Source organism: Peromyscus californicus, unplaced genomic scaffold (genome assembly GCF_007827085.1).
Source record: "Peromyscus californicus insignis strain IS unplaced genomic scaffold, ASM782708v3 Scaffold_3__1_contigs__length_106647218, whole genome shotgun sequence".
NCBI classification, from domain to species: domain Eukaryota; kingdom Metazoa; phylum Chordata; class Mammalia; order Rodentia; family Cricetidae; genus Peromyscus; species Peromyscus californicus.
The window spans coordinates 26,068,442-26,088,076 of record NW_026294551.1 but is presented as its reverse complement, the minus strand read 5'-3'; the positions used below and the strand labels follow the sequence as shown (position 1 = coordinate 26,088,076).

The 19,635-nt window shown below is 45.7% G+C and overlaps 1 protein-coding gene across 2 annotated transcripts in view; it reads left to right on the top strand.

Annotated features, from left to right (window-relative positions):
• The window catches only part of Skap1 (src kinase associated phosphoprotein 1), a 300,844-nt gene that overhangs the window by 256,277 nt on the left and 24,932 nt on the right, over positions 1-19,635 (top strand). The window contains exons 9-11 of one of the 2 annotated variants that reach the window (XM_052758934.1): positions 333-512; positions 9,162-9,212; positions 17,086-17,186. In XM_052758934.1, coding sequence (XP_052614894.1) covers positions 333-512; positions 9,162-9,212; positions 17,086-17,186 — 332 coding nt within the window. The remainder of the gene's footprint in view (positions 1-332; positions 513-9,161; positions 9,213-17,085; positions 17,187-19,635) is intronic. The other variant, XM_052758935.1, reaches the window with a different exon arrangement.

Here is a 19,635-nt window from a genome sequence, read left to right as displayed (position 1 = left end):
CATGCTGGCAGTACCTCATCGGCCTGTTTTCTTTCATTCACCTTGTGTTTTCATTCACACACCCATACTTTTCAGGGCTGCTTCATTCTGGCCAAGTGTTATTGCCAGAGAGGATTTATGTGGGCGGTTTAAACCTGACCCAGCGCCGGGCTGGCCTTTTCTGTAGATCCTGCCACCAAGGCCTGCGTCAGAAGGAAGAGCACTTAACCGAATGTTTCATTTTCCTCTGACATGTTTTTTCCTCATCCCTCCTCCTCCTTCACCCACCCACCTTCTTTCCCAGCCGTATTTTTTTTCCCTACCTTTGCTCATTCTTATCTTTGCCCTGGCAGATCTGAGCTCCTCAACCATCCCCTGTGAAGAGGAAGAGGAAGAGGAAGAGGAGAAAGAAGAGGAAGAAATGTACGATGACATTGACGGTTTTGACTCTGTCAAGTCTGGTTCCCAGTGCAGAGCCGTGACCTTGCCTGAGCCCACAGAGGAAGAAGAGGACATTTATGAAGTCCTACCAGGTGAAATACTTCATCTTCTAATTACCCTCCTCCCCTACTTTCAAAAAGTCTTGACCTGGCGGAAGGATGAAACAGTCCCCCCAAAGAATCCAGATCTAACCCTCATTCTCTGACGGGGACAGTGTAGGAAGCTCATGACTCCCAGTACAGTGGCTGTGCCTTGCTCTGGGAGCAAGATGAGGTCCACCAAGGTGTCTTTTGTCTGCGCCGTGTGAAGTCATTTGTTCCTATGCCACTAAGATTAAAGGCCGGAGAACACCCCCTCTGGTTTTCATTGGTTTACCGTGAGTTTGGGGGTGAGTTCTCATAACTCTCTAGTTCTCGCTTATTTTCTGTGGAGCCACGAGAATGACACAAAAAGTTGTCTCAGGGGTATGGAGGCCTTCAGAAGTCTGAATTATACAAATGCCAACAGACCATTTTAGTGATGCAGTAAAACTCTGATAGAAGCCGGGCGGTGGTGGCGCACGCCTTTAATCCCAGCACTCGGGAGGCAGAGCCAGGCGGATCTCTGTGAGTTCGAGGCCAGCCTGGTCTCCAAAGCGAGTTCCAGGAAAGGCGCAAAGCTACACAGAGAAACCCTGTCTCGAAAAACCAAAAAAAAAAAAAAAAAAAAAAAAACCAATTCTGATAGAACACAACTCTTTACTGTCCAAAACCAAATTATCCTCTAAGAGTAAACCCCCCTGCTTCCCCTCCGCCCGCTGCCATGGCAGGTCAACCCGGTGGAGCCCTCTCCTTCCCAAGGCAAGCTCACTAGCATCTCAGAAAACACACAGTCATCACTGTTTCCGGAGCCACTTCTGGTGGGGACCCAGCAGCTGGTAAACAGTGCAGAGCACAGTGGGGGTCAGACTGGAAAACCCAAGCCTGAGCCTTTTAATTGTGAGGTATTTAGACAATGGGAAAGCAGAATCTTCAAGTCCATTCAGAAAGCACTCCTATGGAAATTTGCCAGGAGTTTAGTGCTCTGCTAAGAAATTCAAATTAAGTCAAAATTTATAGCAATTTAAACCTGCATCCCAGATGAACCTGGGAACTAAGGTGAATCTAACACTCAGGCCCCTGAAGACAGGGCCCTGTTGCTAAAAGCATCATCAGTAAATAATTACATTTCAAGGCTCCCTCAGAAGAGGGTCCAACCCTCTTAAGAAGGCGTTCCCTATCTGTCTCTTGCCTGAAAGAGAAGCCACGTCATTGCGCCGTCCCCACCCCCACCCCCAGTCAAAGAGGCAAGGCTGTGTCCACACAAGCCCACCAAGGAGAGTCCATCCCTTCCCCTCGTTCCTCCAGCCTCTGCCAGTCTCTGCTTTCCCAGCCCTTTTTGTTGTGTTTTATTATGCAAATGATATCTTGGTTGAGGTCGAGCCATTTCTTGTGTCTGAAGTTAAAAAAAAAATGATAATTCCCTCAGCAAGTCATCGTCGTTAATGAAGTTTTACAAAAACAGATACAACCAAAGGAAAATAAAATTTCACAGGTGATAAATTTTTCCAATTTCCCTGGCAGAATTCGATAGGATTGTTAAATTAAGAGTGAAGGTGTCTGTTAGAAAGCAACGAGCAGTGATGGGTAATTTTATAGAGTGGAAAATTGAATCAAATTGCTACATTAAAACACAGCTCCTCTGAGAATCTTGCCTCTCACAGCCTGTGCCATCGCAACAGCAGGGTGCGGAGACGGATCTAATTCACCACGCTCCCGGAAAGGAGATGCACTCCCCAACTTGGCCAGAAACTTCCCAGTGAGCTCACAGGCAGTTCACTGCTGCCCAGGTTCTGGGAAAGATCCAGGCGAGGCTCCGCCTCAGGTCCCAACTGTGGGAGAGTGCTGGGGGAACATCGCCCCGAACCACTCTGCCTTCTGGGGTGCAGAGGAAAGGTGTGTGGTGCTCAGAGAAGCCAGGGAGGAGGAAGCTGATGCTCAGGGATGGAGTACAAAGGGAAGGGGCCTCAGAAAACAGGATGGGTTTGAGGCCATCCCCTTATTCTGGGGTCAGGGACTAGAAATGTTCCACCAGCTTCTCTGTGGTACAAGTTTACCCTTCCTCCTAAACTCCTACCCTCTGCTGGGGCGTGGGGAACACCTCCAAACCTCCCACCATTTATATAAGCAATGGACTCAATGGCTCAAACAGCCACTAACCCTGTGCCCACAACTGTCTGCAGAAAGTGAGGGAGCCACACTCTAGAAAAGTCAGGATCTCTTGCTGCAGGTTAGAGAGACAACAGCTACCTTGCCTGTGCTTCCAATAAGCAAAAGCCACTATCCACCTCAGTCCTTACAGACAGCATGGGATGGGGGTGGGGGTATACAGACATTTATTATTATTATTTATTATTTAATTACCGTGTGATTATTCCAGCCACGTGTCTCCATCACCCAAGCCTTCTAGCACTCCACTATTGTTGCTTCTGAAATTGCTGTTCGGAGTTTCGCATATGTCACACCACAGTCCTAAAGAGACTGTGAGGGGCCTAGCATCATCCCCCCACCCCACCTCCAGCCCACTCTATATTTGGGTCTGCACCGGCACCTGCTAGCTGGGAGACCTTGAGCAAGTTCCTTGCCTTCTCTGTAAAAAACGGGGAAAGCAATGCAGCATCCTAGAGGGATTTGGGGTGGGGGGGAGCCTGAAAAGAATGTGTACACTTAGCCCAGAACACTGGCATCCAGCAAGTACTCCACAAATGATGGTAGCATTAGCCTGGTGGTGTTTTATAGGAGTATTACGTCCTCAAAAAGTTAGGGGATGGACAGGTCCCGCCCTCACCAGCCAGACCCAAATGCACAGTCCAGTTAGGCATTTGCAACTATGTGTATGAAGCATATGTGAATCTGAAAATCCTGAACAGATGGAATGTGGAGAGCACCTTCTGCTCAGGCCCTTTTTTTTTTCCTACCAAGAGGCCAGGTGCTGGGTGGAGGGGTAACCAGGCAGCACTGGATTGTGCTAGCCCTGCAAACCACATCCGCAGTCAAATGGCTCTGATCACTAGCTAGCGTTTGTTTCATTATAACAGGTGAATACACTTTGTGAAGGGTTTTTAGTGTTGGCAGGTCTGCTGACCCTGTTCTTTGGGGAGGGCCCTATGCAAGTGCTCCCTGCGCCTACGAGGAAAGGCATGTAAGTGATGCTTCCCTTCCCAGGTGTAATTTAAATGGGCTTCTGGAAGAGTGAAAAGAATATACACCATATACCAAGTCAATAAAAAAAAAAGTTTCTCCTAACCAAAATAATGTCTGGGTCATCAAATTAAACGCCCAACATCACATTAATCATGAGATAATTAGCATTTGCTACATGGCTAGCACTCTTGTCCCCAGGAGAGAAAATCAAAGCACTCAAGGTTTTCAGCCAGACCAAAAAAAAAAAAAAAAGTTAGGCCTGGAAAATATGGTTTCAACATTGGTATCCACGGGGATTTCTGAACATTCCTGTTGAGCATATGGGAGCTCATGAGTTTTAAGATTTCATTTGTAGTAGATTGAACTGCAGGGAATGACCAAGAAGTATGAAAGCCAGATGTTAAAATAGGAGGCTTTGGGGCTGGAGAGATGGCTCAGCGGTTAAGAGCACCTGCTGCTCTTCCAGAGGACCTGGGTTCAGGTCCCAACATCCACCTTGAACAGCTCACAACTCCAGTTCCAGAGGATTTGATGCCCTCTTCTGGACTCCATAGGAACTTGCATATGCTTGATAGACATACATGCTTGCACACACTAGTAAATAAGTACTAAACTAAATCTTTTTTAAAAAACAGGTTTTCCTAAATCTTTTCACATCTTCCTTGAAGTTGTTCTGCAGACCAGCACAGGCCCAGATCCACAATTCAAGATTCCATATAAGGACGTCTTTTATCAGGTCCTGCATTGTCTGGGGCCTCAAGGCTAGAAGCCAGTAAGGCATCTGAGACCTAGGAGAGCTGTAACTGGGGCCTTGTAGTAGCTATAATGGCAGCAGGATCCAGCTGTGTTCTCTAGAGATTCCAAAAAAAACAAACAGAAAGAGATGAAGAGGCCTTTCTGGAAATGTCTGTGCACATTCTGAAGCTACCCACACTGCCCCAGAGGGTTGTTATAGACCCAGAAACCAGATTGCTTTATAATAAAGCATATAACTAGGGTTTTTTTAATTAGAGTCAAATGGAAACAACATTCTGTGGGATTATCTTTCCCCCTGTATAAGTTGTCCGGGCACACAGGAAAAGGGAACTGTGACAGAAATCTAAAGAAAGAAAAATACAAAACAAACCCAGGCCCAAAACATAAAATGTATGAAGAAGAATCAGTGCCATCCCCAGCCTCTCGGTCTCTTGTCTCCCTCATCCCTGCTTGCTCTGTCTATCTGTCTGTCTGTCTATCTATCTAACTATCTATGCTCTGAGCATCAGCCATGGGGTGCTGCTGGGCCAGCACCAGCTGGAACCATGCTGTCCCCCTGATCTCTGCTCAGCTGCGTCCCCAGATGTGACATCCTCTCAGACTCCACTGACGTTAAGCTCTGTCTCTCATCACTGGTGGTCTTCTCCCCAGTTCATCGGTACTCAGTTATTATTTGTAGAACCCAACCCTATGGGTTCCAAGCGTTGCTGTTAGCCCAAATCGAGTTTACTGTCTTACACATCAGCCATACCATGGAGAGAGGATGGAAGAAGTAAGAGGTAACTGTTGAGATTATGCACCACACAGCAGAGAACAAGCGTGTTCTTAGCCCCTCGCTCATACTGTTGTCCAGCGAGCTGCCTGCGAGAGCAGGCAGGGGTCTACAGCTCTGGGCATGCCAGGGAGCGGTTTCTTTCTATTTTTCTGGCTGTTCCCTTTGCACATCAAGCCTCCCTGCATTTCTCTTGCAGCTGTCACCACAGCACCTTGACATCTGGCTGCCCATTAATACATTTGCCTTTTTTTTTTTTTAAGCTGTTGTCACTTTCTGTTTGGGGGAAAATGCGTTTCCCTCTTTTTGATGTGATCACCCTCCCACCCCCCACCCCCGGTTCTTTCTGGTATCAGGTTAGCAGGTGTCGGGGTGGGGGCCAGAGCCACACTTCAGGAAGGAGTCAGGTGTCGGAGCAGCTAGCACCTCTCCGTCCCTCCTAGGTGGATTCAGTGTCCTGTTCCTCTCAGCCTCTCATTAGTGTCCCTGACACTGTGCCAAGAATGTTGATTGAAGTCGACTCTCCGGATACTGATGCTCATTTGTGATGCCCCATGGTTCCTTCACATGTTCACACAGTTAACAGAACCCTCTTCAACTGTTTTCCCAACTGAGATGAGATATTTGGGGATCAAGTAGAGCATTTAATGTAATAAGTGGGCAGTAATCTTCAGAGGTTAATTTGTTTAAAGCCTGTGTAAGATTGGGGTCCCATATGCCCTGTTAGGAGCAAGGACCATTATAATCTATTACTGTTTAAAGTTGAGCTAGCACATAAATTTTAATTCTCTCTTAAATGAAGATGTATTTCCATAGATGTAATGCTAAAATGCCTAATAATATTCTTATAAAGAAATCCAATGAGCTCTTTAACCTAAAATATATAAATATATTTTTCAAAATGGTCTTTTAAAATGAAAATCTCAGGCCAACGAGATGCCTCAGTCGGTAAAGAGGCCTGTCACCAAACCATATGATCCACATGGTGGGAGAAGAGAAGTAACTCTCAAGTGATCCTGTGACCTCCACACATACACCCTGATGCATGTGAGCATGTGTGTGTACCCACACTCACACACACACACAAAAAAAATAACAAATAATAATAAAGCCCCCCCTTGCACAGAGTGGCAAAAATAAGGAGTTTACCTCTCTAACCCAACCCTCTTTTTAAGCAAAACGCCTTTTTTAGAAATCCCAGTCACATTATCATTGTCTTGACTTTGGACCTGAGATACCAGTTTGCTTTCACAGAAGGGTCCGAGATTGATTGTATCAAACCCTCCGAAGCTCAGAAGGCACCAGGAGCTGTGCTCACCATAGCCAACTGTAGAAGGGGCTTCCTCCACTGTGCGACGGGACCCCATCCTCAGACCTCCAGAGACTCCTGGGACCCAGCCCCAGGCCCATCGGGTCACGAGGCTTCCTAACTGGAGGCCACTTTCCGCCACCAGGAACAAGGCAGAGAGAAGAGAAGTGGGACCTGAGCTTCCCGTTCACATCCATCCCCATGGGGCCTGGCAACAGCAGCAAATGACACACATGCCTAATGGCCAGCATTTTTCTCTCTTTCTAGGTGACTCCAAAGGTGCAGTGGAAATCATTGACTCTGTTCTGGGATCTGGGACGTGAACAAAACACGCTTCCATTTTTCCTTTTCCTTTTTTTTTTTTTTTCTTGTATCATGACTAGATTAAGTGCTATTGCCTGAAAGGATAAAGGAATCAAGTTTTAGTTTTCATTTTTATCATTGCAAATACATTTACATTCTCCTTTTTTACAAATGCAAAGAGCAGGCAGGCCACTTTCAATAATTTATTTTAAAATCAATGCTAATGAGGTTATGTCTCGTCAGTGGCCGAGTTTTACAATAAAGTCTGATTTATTTAGAAAAGATCTTTGGTGTAGCTTCCCATCTAATGGCGGTGGGAAGGAGGTGGAGTAGCAGGCACGGTGACCCTCCAACTTCGGATCCAATTTGTAATTCACAGCGGAGATCTGACCCAATTTACATTGATTAGAATTGGGAGGCAGAGACAGCTGCACACGGGCCCGCATCGGTAGGATAAACGCTCTCTGCAAAAGTGCTTAAGCACAGCACATTATTGGGCCTTGTGATTGAGTTGTTTGATACCAGGAAAAGAGCTGCGTGCTGTCCAAATTATTGGGCATCTCTACAAGGAGGACGCACCGACGCACCCTCTAATATTGTCGGTCCTGTAAAATTGGCCCCACAGCAAAAAGGAAAACCATCCTAGCAGAAGAAGGGAGGAAGGGGCAGTAGTGAGAAGTCTGGGGGGGGGGAATGATGTTTAGTCTGATTTGTTTCTGTGTGCCCTGTTTCCTACGTTTGACTTCATTCCTTCCTTACCTTACATCTTTGTACCTTGAGGGGGGGTTGGGAAGCCCTACAGAAGGGAGGGGGAATTCTCTGCTGCCGGACCTTACCCAGTAATAAGAATCCTTCAAAGGGCTGGGGAGAGAGCTCAGCAGTTAAGAGCACTGGTTGCTTTTCCAGAGGACCAGGGTTCGATTCCCAGAACCCATATGGCAGCTCACAAAAACCTGTAACTCCAGTCCTAGGGGATCCAGCATTCTCTTCCACAGGCACCAGGCACACATGTGGTACACATACATACATACATACATACATACATACATACATACATACAGGTGAAATATTCATATGCAAAAAATAATAAAATATTTTTTAGAAAATATTCCTTCAAAGTGCTCCTTTTCCACAGGACGTAAGGCAAGTGTGTGTGCACATGTGTGTATGTGTGTCTTTCTGTCTGACTGTGTGTGTGTGCTGTGTAAGACAAAAGGAGAAGAGGGGATAGTGAGAGAAAAGAATAGCGAGCCTATTTCTGCCCCATGTACATATATATATACATTATAACTCTATATTATAAAATAGGATTACTAAATGTTAGTCTAACACACATACTTTCTTAATAAAGGCCCAGTTCCTATTACATCAAGTAGTATGAAGCTTGAGATGAAACAGGTTAATGAGGGTAAGAAACTTGGGCCAATCACATTGTGACTTTGGCCATATAAACACTTGACTGGAGTTAGACACTAACATTGACTTAGAATCCATTGTGAATCCCCAGCAATTAATTAAAAGACCATTCCATCTGCCCTCAGGAGCCTATACTCTAATGAACAAGGCAGGCTAAATAAAACAGTAAAAAGATAACTACAGGCCTCAAGTACTAGGAACATAAAACTATGTACATGACCAGCCTCCGATACAGCTGAACAAAAATGGATATGTTAAGGACTAATTAATCACAGAAGGTTTAAAACTCACTCCTAATCTCTCTCTCTCTCTCTCTCTCTCTCTCTCTCTCTCTCTCTCTCTCTCTCTCTCTCCTTCCCTCTCTCTCAAACCCTAACTCTGGAGTGACTAAAGCCAAAGAAGATGGCTTCATGCAGATAATAGATACAAGCAAGAATTCCACCAAGAAAGAAGAAACAGGGGTTGAGGGAAAGAGTTGGGTCTCATGATAAGCCCCTTGGTGATTCAATGGGTTGGAAGCTCCATCAAGGCGGGAACTTTGGCACGCCTGTCTGTTGTGTGGCCCTGTTCCTAGGGCAGCCTCTAGAGTGTAGTGTGTACTTCAGAATGTTTGGAAATGGATAATGAATAGAAAGGGGAGGAGAGGATGGCCGATCCAAAGGTGAGAGATGACTGAGGAAGGCAAAGAAGAAAACGAGTTAATGAAAGTAAGTTCCTTTAAGGGAGAAAGTTCCCTAAGTAGGCATGATAACACATGCCTGTAATTCCAGCTCTTGAGAGGCTAAGTTAAGGGAGATCATGAGTTCAAAGTCACCCTGGGCTCCATAGCAAGACTCTGCTTTGAAACACAAGAAAGGGGACGAGGCCAGTGAGCTCAGAGAAAGGTGACCCCCTCAAAAGAAAGAGTGTGAAGACCAAACCCCACCCCCCACTGATGGCTAATGCTGATCATTTGTCCCCTCAGATGAAGACCTTGATTTAGAAGAGGATGCACGCGGCACTCATCGACGGCGAGGTACAAGACAGGATCGCACCACACGGGGTGGAACAACGGGGCTTCCGGCTTGAGAAAGCACTACCATTACTGGGCTCTCTAATGAATAGAGTTCTGGTACACGACCCCAAAAGCCCAAAATAGAGTGGCTGGGTAGAGAAGTGCCTTAACTTGAAAAGCAGACACCCAATCACTTTAATCGATGTCCTAGCGCAGCCAAGATTTGTCTTCAGAAGGTGGGAAGCCAGACCAGATATTTATTTTTTCCCTATCAGTATTTCTTAAATCAGTGCAGTGTAAATAGAATTGCCTCATCTCTAAGAGATCAGAGGATGGAGAATGGAAAGAATGGAAATGTCTCCTCCCTGAGAGGCTCGGAGATTGCGAGTTCAGAGGGGAATGGAAATGTGTCGGATCTGAAAAGTGAAGCTGGGGTGAAGCAGAGAACGACTGGGGGGTGCTGACTTCGCATGGGCTGGTTTGATGCCAGGCACATTCGGAAATGAATATGGAGCAGGTTTGTCGGATACAAAATTACATCTGATTCATCCCAGACTGTTAGCCATGCTTCAGGCTGTTAGGGAGCCCATCCCTCCCAAGGTCAGATGCCGGTGGAGGGGGAGGGGAGAGTCTCCTGAAGTGGGCCAAGGACTTACTCCATTATCAGTGAGGGAGTGCCCCACGTTGTTTGGGCCACCTCAAGGACCTTCATTCTACCAGCTGAGCCGGATTCAGGTCTGATTTGGATTCAAGCGGATCCTCCCCAGCCCCCAGGATCTATGGAAATGTTAAGCTCGGGAGTTCTTTCTCCAATTCCCTCCCGTCTCTCTTGGCTTCTCTGGCCCTTTTCTCATTCTTCTCTCTTGCCTCTCCTCCTTTCCTTTTACCTCTTCTTCTCATTCATAGTCATTTAGCAAAGTATCTTTTCCCCTTTCAATCTTTGTGGCAAATGAATGTGTGTGTGTGTGCATGCGTGTGTGCATGCATGTGTGCATGCGTGTGTGACTGTGTGTGTGTGTGAAGGTCAGAGGAAAACCTCCAGTGTCGATCTTGGGCCTGACCTTCCCCTTGGTTTGACACAGGCAGGATCTCCTTGCTGTTTTATCACTCCACTGGTCGCCTGGCCCGCTGGCCCAGGACCTGCTCCCCAGGATTCTTTAGTCTCTTGTCCCCCATCTTGCCGTGGAGGCACTGGGATTACAGATATGTGGAACCTTGCCTGGCTTTTGGATGGACGCTGGTGATTAAAACCTGCGTCTTCCTGCTTGCTGGACACGCGCTTTTCCCCACTGAGCCATCTTCCCCACCCCTGGAGGCGGTGACTCTTAAAGGTTTAGTGAAGGACTCAGGTTTGCAAAGATCCAGCTTCTCTCAGGGAAGAGGGAAGACGCTCCAATGGCATCAGAGGTCGGGCTACCGAAGCAGAAGGGAAAGTATGCGGGGTGCGGAAGCTTCAAACATGTTAGGGGGCTTCAAGCACATGGAATTAAGTCCTCTGAGATCTGATTTTTGAAGTTTTGTTGTGATCCTTAGCCCTTAACAGCTGAGCATCTCTCCAGCCCTGAAACCTAATTTCTATCATTTTCTACTTGCTATACAGAATTCCAACAGAAAATCTGTTCTGACCAAGCATGTCCCAACTAAGGCGTTCCTCAACCAACTTCCATCACCAGCATAGGAAGATACATCCTACGTGGATGCCTTGGGTGGACAGCTGGAAGCTTCTTATGGCCAACATTGTATCAAACTCCAGTCAGGAAGTGTCAGTCTCCTGGCAAAGTCTAGCATTCCCCTCCCAGAATCCTCCCTCCTCTCATTTTCTCCTTTTGAGTGACTTGTGCTGTCTCTCTCCCTGTCTCTCCCTGTCTCTCCCTGTCTCTCTCTGTCTCTGTGTCTCTGTCTCTCTCTCTCTCTCTCTCTCTCTCTCTCTCTCTCTCTCTCTCTCTCTCTCTCTCTCAGTTTCTATCTGGGAGGTAAGAGGAGAATTATTTTTTACCTATCCCAACAGGTATAATTCAAGTAGGAAGAAATCTTTTGTTCCCCATACTTTCTGCCTCGCAAATAGGTGTCGTTAACATAAGGCTAGCTCTTAAATATGTTTCTGCGGCTTGGACTTCCCACCAGTTATAATGATTGGTGACTTGGCGGTTAAAAACCAGGAGGACTTTTCGCTCTCTCTGCAGAAGCTGAGGCAGGGATTTTTATTATTTGTGTTTACTTATTTATTTATTGAATTTATATAGTGCCTTTTCTCCAAAGAAGCTGTAAGAACTGCAACACATCCGTAATGTCCTGATGTCTTCTCTTAGTTCTATAACAACAAAATACAGAGACCTGGGGGAAGGGCCAACAGCCTCAGTGAAGGCTGGGACGGAGGAGATTCCTCGGGAGGTCATAGATCAGCTATGTATGTTTGCTTCTTTAGTTTTTCTCAGGGGTCTGGGAGGGAAAGGCTTTAAGCAAACCAGCCTGTCCCGCTGCCCTTCCCCGTAAGGTGCTGTGGCATCTGGCATCTGAGCACTTCCGACTCTACCCCACAGACCCTGTCTCTGGCTGCTCCTCTCCCCTCTGACAGACCTGCTAACATTTTTAAAGCCCAACTCCAGATCTTATCCGAAGAGGGAGGGAGGAACAGAATTCAGTTTATCCTTATTGAGTGTTAATGACCCTGTAAGATGCAATTTCTTTTATTTTATTCTGTTACCTAGAAAATCTATCACGGCCTTGTAGTATTGATTGCTCAATCTATAAAGAGCTCGCTTTACAGCATGACTGTTAGTAACAGGGTTACTTTAATGAGTGACTCTTCAACACCTCAGATTTTCTCTAAATTCCAGCCTAGCACTCCCATAGCAGATCTAACACTAAAAGTCTTTAGTGGTGTGATCATATTTTCCTGCCTTGCTGTGAGAAGGTAACTTCTGGGTAGCCCAAAGCAAGACTCACTCTGGGCTGTTTGTATAAAATTTACCTTTGTTTTGGGTGTACATACTGTGGAGACACAAGTCACCCTTAGATACATCAAATCCTTGCCCAAAGAAGACCTTGGAATGGGCTCTCCTCTCTCTCTCTCTGTCTCTCTGTCGCTCTGTCTGTCTCCCTATCTCGCTCCCTGTCTCTTCTGTTTCTGTCTCTCTGTGTGTATGTCTCTCCCTCTCTAACTCTCTCTCTCTCTCTCTCTCTCTCTCTCTCTCTCTCTCTCTCTCTCTCTCTCTCAACAATTGTGGGCAAACCAGGCGTGGTCTTAATAAGCATCCAGTCATCTCAGAAGAGCAGAAAAGTGATTATTCATGAGCTTTCCATCCTGGAGCCCCTCTGAAGGCCCACGGTGGTGCCTGCAGACAGAGAACTCCCACACCAAAGAAAAGAGAGGATACACAGACTCCTGCAGCTCTTACCCTTTGGTTTTCCAAGACCAACAGTGAGCTGAGCATCACCCAGCTAAAAATTTTGATCCAATAAAAGGAACAGATGAGGTGAGATCAGGACCTTTGATTATTCCCCATACATAAATCATACTTGCAAAATTAAGGAGCATGGTAATTTCATTATTCAAAATGAAATGGGCTTGAACCATAAGCAAATGCTATTGAATATGAGCAAAAACACCACTCTCCCGGTGCCACAGTGAGTGCACCTGATGAATTTTTTTCATACTTCTGAAATCGTTAATAAAGTAGCAGTGAGTGTCTGCTTTGAATGGACTAAAGATGGCGGCCCTTCCTGGCTTGGCTTAGGCCGCAGCATTTCCAGACACTGTTCACAGAGTTTTAGTCCAACTCTCACTGGGCCCTACCCTGCTAGGTTTGTTTACAAGCTTTTGTCCCTGGTGCTCCTAATTTAAACAGCTGTGCCTGCTGCCAGGCCTCACTGACACCCTACATTCATTGAGAAAATGGAAACAACGCACTGAATGCCTTTTAGTCTCTTTTCCCCTGGTCTCAGCTTGAACTCTGAAGTCACCCAGTGTCCTCACAGCTAAGCTCTGGGAGGACAGTCAGCTTCTGCTGTTCCGGAAGACAAGGAAAGCCAGACAGGTGTCCTGGTCCTTTGCCTAGGTGCTCCCAGGAACACCAGCCTGGACTCCAGCAGAGGAGAAATGCCTGTCACCGGTCACAAAGAACCTGATGTGGGGTGACAAATAACTTGTGATAACCACCTGGAAGAGAGGAAAACAATTCTATGTCAGCTCTTTGTGATACGCTGTTCACTTGAAGCTTAGCCTCCAATACACAGGATTAGAAAGAACAAGACACTCCCCGCCGCCACCCCCCCCCCCCCCATTTTCTCTAGAAAAACTCCTTCTCAGCGCTGTTAGCAATTTAAATGCAGTGATCATCGCCATTAGCTTCCCTTTCGTTGTAAGTGTTGTTAATTGTTATAACTGTTTTAGTTATTAGTGTTACCATTATTGCTCTAGGTCCTCTGTCTGTTTTATGCTGAATATATTAGAGCTTTTGCTTTTGAATTACCAGGCTTTATTTAGTGCCGAGTTACGGTTTTTTGGTTTTTTTTTTTTTTTTTTTTTTGGAGAGACATTGAGAAATGCTGGCATTAAGCTTTATTCTTTTGTTTTTCATTCCAAATGGACAGACTGGAAAAAAAAATAATTAGATGGAATAATGTCCTCAAAATGAGAATGGGGATGTTTTGAATTAATTAACTGGTCAGAAGACTGCACCGTTTCTGACTTAGGCTGTTGTTGCCAGTGTGGTGGAAACCTAACTGGGCCAGAAGCCAGCCCAGTCCAGACAGGCAAGTCTTGCTGTCAGGCTCCTAACTCCTTTCACTGTCCTGGGAATCCAGTGTCTGCTCTCAGTCTCCTGAGAGGGTGAGCAAGCTTGGTTCAGGGCATCATGAACTGGCCCTGCGGAGCTGCAGACCCTCAGGCCTCTCCTGGGGCCAAGCTTCAGGCATGAAGTCTTGCTCAGCCTCACCTCCTCCCAACTTCAAGGTCTTTCTGTGACACTCAGCAGATCAGGTTTTTGTAGACAACTGAAGCTTCAAAGAAGCTGTCCCTGATCCTGAAGACTCTGCTAAGTTCCCTCTTAGCAGAGCATTCTCAACTTCCTCAGGGTCCTGAATCCTGGGATAGGAACTCTGGTTCACAGTGCCTCCCCCACTAGAGGGTAGCCTTGGGAGCAAGGACCATGTATGACCAGTGTGGAATTCCCAGTGTCTAGTGCAGTCCCTGGTATTCAGTTAAGTGCTGTGCAGAGGCCTGATGGATGCCAAGGAATGAATTTCATGAAGTTGCCTGTACAAAAATCCATAAATACAAATCATACAAGTTAAATAAGGATCTTGCAATATGGGGTCCAACCTTATCCAACTAAAGAATGACTCCCCCATTGATCTTCTTAATACCAACATACCTCTGTCTAGGTAGCAGGTTGAATATGTTCTCCAGTTTCAGCCCTGGCATTCTGATTAACTTTTCAGAGCTGTCTGTCATGGTCCTTAATCTCGGGCTAAGCTGTCTCTCGGGTTCCTGAACACCAAAGGACTTTCTGTATTTTTTGTGTCTTAGAAGGCTCTTGTCATTCCCTCTGATTGATTGAATCTGTCTCCCTGGTTCCCTGTGCTCCAGCTCCCTGTGTTTTGAGACAAGATCTCTCTCACTATATAGCCCAGGCTAGTCATGAACTCACCTTGTAGCCCAGACTGGCCTCAAACTCAAAGCAATCCTCCTGCCTCAGCCTTCTGATTTCTGGGATAATAGGTGTGAACCACTGTGCCTTCTTTTTTGCTGTGCTTTTCATTTAGGCCATTCCCGGGGCATTCTCTTCCACCATTATCAAATCTCAGTAGGAATCTCATATATCCCCAAAGGGGACCTTCAGCGCGCACACCCAAGCACACCGTGAGAAGCAGAAACTCCAAGTGACTATGCACTAGGCTGGAGAATGCCAAGAGAGCTGCCAGCCTTTCTACTGTTCACAAATAGCTAAACTTCGTTTTTTAAACCTGTTTTTAAAAAAGACTATTTTCTCTGCCATCTACAAATCCACAAAAAAAATATTGATGTCAAAATTGACTCCTCATTCCTAGACTTAGTCAAACTCTTGGGGTGATTTATGAACTCCCTTACGACTGAGAATGTGTAACATATCCTCTGGGGAAACTGCCATCGCTTTTCAAGGTTGATATTTCTCTATCATTTCATGCACCGATGTCCCCAAAAATATATGCTTTCTCTGTTCCACAGTTAACATTTTTCTCCCGATAGATTTTTCTCCCAACATACTCTTAAGTCGGTGGCCGAAGGTTTCCTGTGGTTATTCTGTTTGCTGCCCTCTGTTGTCTACTGCAGAGACAGACAATTCTCTGTGCAAAGAAAACACGGCCCCCCCCCCCCCCCCCCCCCCCCCCCCCCCCCCCCCCCCCCCCCCCGTCTCTGTGGTTGACATTTTTATTTCTGTTTGCAGTCTGCTCTTACCTAAAAGAGTCAGTCTCTCCTCTGCTTTTATGCCCTCTAAGATGCCTAAAAAGAGTCTTTTTCAAAGACATAGGGATTCGTTCCACTGGGCCTCTGTTATTTGAGTTATTCATAAGTTAGGGACAAATTGTGGGGGGGGGAGCAAGTAGAGCCAGGTCCTCTGTGTCCCACTGACTATTTGTTCCCCATCTGTTCCCATCAGGAGAGGCCTTAGAACCATCCGTGCCCGTGAGAGGGTCCAAACAAATTTCGAGTAGGTGGGAAGAGATGAGACAGAGTCTCCAAAAAATACCACACAATTTTTTTTTTCATTTTGCTTTTCAAGACAGAATCTCACAGTGTAACCCAGGCTGGCTTGGAATTCATGAATTAGCCTCCCAAGTGCTGGAATTACGGACATGTACCAGCTAAAAATCATATAGATTTTTAACTACCTCCCAGGACTCCTGAATCCCGTCAATCAAATTTCACCTTTGGCAGGTGCTAGGCTCACAGCTCTCGTATGAAACAGCCTAAGAAACACGGAGTATCCCTGGTCCAGTGGGCATTAGCTCTCCTGCCATTCAAATCCCCAGATGTTCTCCCACTTTGTGCGCTAGTGTTTAACCTTTCCGGGTAGAAGAGGATCAATACGAATTCTTCATTGTTAAGAATCGATGGCTGTCCTGTGGCATCATTGCCATCTAGCCTCGCTGAGAAGCCTAGTAAATCTCTCCAGTGCTTTCTAAAGCTTGGTTTGTTGTCTTCAGTGGCTTTCATTTTTAATGCAGATCACTTTGGTTTCTGTTCCCCGGGGGCTGGCAGATAAATCTTGGCAGACATGTTCAGGGTCTACAAATGAGATGCTGGAAAAGGGCCAGCCCACCCAGAATTTAGTTGTAATGGATGAGACACCCCCATGGCTCCACTTAAAGACTGGGCTGTTCGTTTCGGTATTTATTGGTGACTACCTCAGGAAGTACCTGGGTGGGAAGTGCCTGGGAGGAAGCTCCCGTGTGACAGAGGAGGCCAAAATGTGAGCCATGATGCAGAAGAACGCTGGCTGACTCAGCCTCTCTTGTAGATAGGCAGAAGGATGTGTTCCTTAAATGCATAAAATAAAAAGAGAGAGAGAGAGACACCCTCAGATATTTAGATTCCCTGGATCCAGAAAGTCTACTGGGAAACACCTTTGTCCCACTTGTTTGAGAACCAACTGAGAGATCATGTGCCTGATTTTCTTCTATTAATAACTACATCTATTACCATATTGTTGAGTAGAATTTCCTACTAGGGGTGATCTGTAAATATTTTATAGGAGTTAATGATCTCCTCCTCCCATAGTCCTTTGCGTATACTGAGTGTCCTCTGGAGCCCCCTGACTCTTAAGTTTCCTAGAGGCTCTATCAGAACCCTGGTTTCCATTTGCAGCAGAACTGACCCCTTTCATCTTTGCTTTTTCTTCTCTTTGATCAGTGGACTACGCCAATTATTACCAAGGCCTGTGGGATTGCCATGGTGACCAGCCAGATGAACTGTCCTTCCAACGAGGTGACCTCATCCGCATTCTGAGCAAGGTAAAAACAGGGAGCATAGGGCTTGAGTCCAAAGTCCATGTTTTCACTCCTGTTAGTATCATTACCATAGTCAGAATAATGGCATGCTGTACACCTCTCTCTGTATATTACATGGCTCTTCTTCCACACAGATCAAAAGTCCCTTTAATGTGTAATTCTTAGGAAAATTTTTCAATTAAAAAATTCAGGCCCCGGAATTATTTTTTCACCTTTAAAAATACAATAAAGCAAATTTAAATATATATAGAGAGAGAAATAGATACAATACTAAAATTATGCCAATCAAAATTTTAATGTTTTCCAAGGACTCATATGATACATAAAGGTTATACTATGTACATAATTTATTACTTTGTAATGCTATTGAAAACATTCTGGCTAGGTAAACTAGCTTCTTATTCATTTATCGATAAATGAGATGATAATATAATTACCTGTGGGAGGAGGAGTCAGAACCATTTAGTACAATTGGTTTGAGCCAGTGCTGATAAGACCAACCTACTGAATCCAATCCCACACAGCCCAGCTAACTTTATTCTCTTCCTCAGGCATAAGTTAACCCCTAGACACAGCTAGTACATACTATTGTTGGTCGTATAGCAACAGGGCTTTTTTTTTAAGGGATGGATTATTGCCTGTCTATCATAATGAGGAGAATCTTCCAGAGTAGTAGGCTACAGTTTGAGGGAACTATTCGTCATCACCCTTGTAAAAAGCAAACCAACAACAAAGACCACACGTATTATATAGCCAGACTAAGACAACATGTTCTGTTCCTAAGAGACTTCATCATAAAGGCCTCTCTCCATGTATCCCATCCATATCTACAAACACGGTTTTGAAGTAGGCATAATTTGCTCTTTAATTGCTGAGTATGTGGACTTCATGAAGGAAAAGAGAAAACCCACTGTGTTACTAACACCACGTTTGCTGTTTCTCTTCATTCTATGACTGGTACTTCTTACACCAAGGATCTGTTTGTGCTTGAAATAAGCTCCTTTAGAACAGGCCAAGGGGTGGACAAAATGGCTCAGTGGGTAAAGGCACTTGCTGCCAAGGCCAAAGACCTGAGTTCAATCCCAGAGATATGGTGGAAAGAGAGAACTGACTCCCGAAAGTTGTCCTTTGACCTCCACAGGTGCACTGAGGCATACACAATCAATCTATCAATCAATCAATCAATAAAAATTAATAAAAAATGAACAGACCAAGTCTGACCCTAGGTGTCTTCCAGTGATTCCAATAAATCAGGCCCCTTTAAACAAAGAACTAGCCAGGTGGTGGTAGTGCATACCTGTAATCCCAGGACTCAGGAGGCAGAGGCAGGTGGATCTCAGTGAGTTCGAGGCCAACCTGGTCTATAGAGCAAGTTCCAGGACAACCAGAGCTGTTACACAGAGAAACCCTGTCTGGAGGGGGAGGGAGGACTAAATTTAGACCCAGCCCTTTGCAGGAAGGTAAGAGCTTTGCAGGCCCTGCTGGGTGAGATCACAATGTTCTTGTGATTTCCCCTGCCGTTCTAACTCAGCACCACCCTACTACAATTTCGGTGCAGCTCCAATACACCAAGAATAAATTGGAAGCAAAGAAGGGAGTGGACATTGGCCTGATTGGTATTTCAAATGCCCGAAAGCAAGGTTTGCCGTGTAATAGAATTTGTGTACATTACCGTGCTGGCATTACGGGGTAATCGAGTTATCCACTCAGGTGTGACCAGGCCTCTGTTTGCCCAGAGCCTGCAGGTGAACAAATTAACTGTTTACATTGTCTGGAGGTGCCTGCAGCAGGAGGGGGGTGCAGAGCCAGCCTGGCGGCTGGCCTTCTCTCTCCGTCATGATTATTTTGTTTGTTTTACATGTCTTTTGCCTTTGTTAATGGCTTCTCACTGGGGGTCCCATTCCTCCAGTTAGATCTAAGGGGCTGTGCAGTGACCTGTCCCGCAATATAGAATGGTGTGCGGTTACCATGGCTGTGGTATTTCTGTGAGATGCCTAAGAACCTTAGACTGGTCTTTTAAAATCAACCTCTGTCCCCCCCCTCCCCTCCATGACTACATGCTAATGCGTGGAGTTTAATTCAGTGAAAATGCCTCGCTGGCTTAATTCCATCAGCTTCTTTCTCCACTGTTCCGGAAGGTTCTAAGTCCATTAGTATTTCTGCCCCCTAAACTGTACCAGGTGCCTCCCTTCCTCATGTTGCTAATCCCTGCAAATCAGAGGAGGAAATGAGAAGGTGGCCGTTCAGGAACGTTCCTTTACGAAGCTGCATTCCGGTTTAACGTCGGCTTGGGGGGCATCTGGGATTGGATTTGCCTTGATTCTATTACCTAACTCAATCAGAGCCCTTGGACAGGAAAGAACCTTAAAAGACCTCCCATCCTAGTTGCTTGTCTCTAAAAAGCACAAACAAACCAATTTCTACAGATAGGAGATTCCAATACCATCCAGAA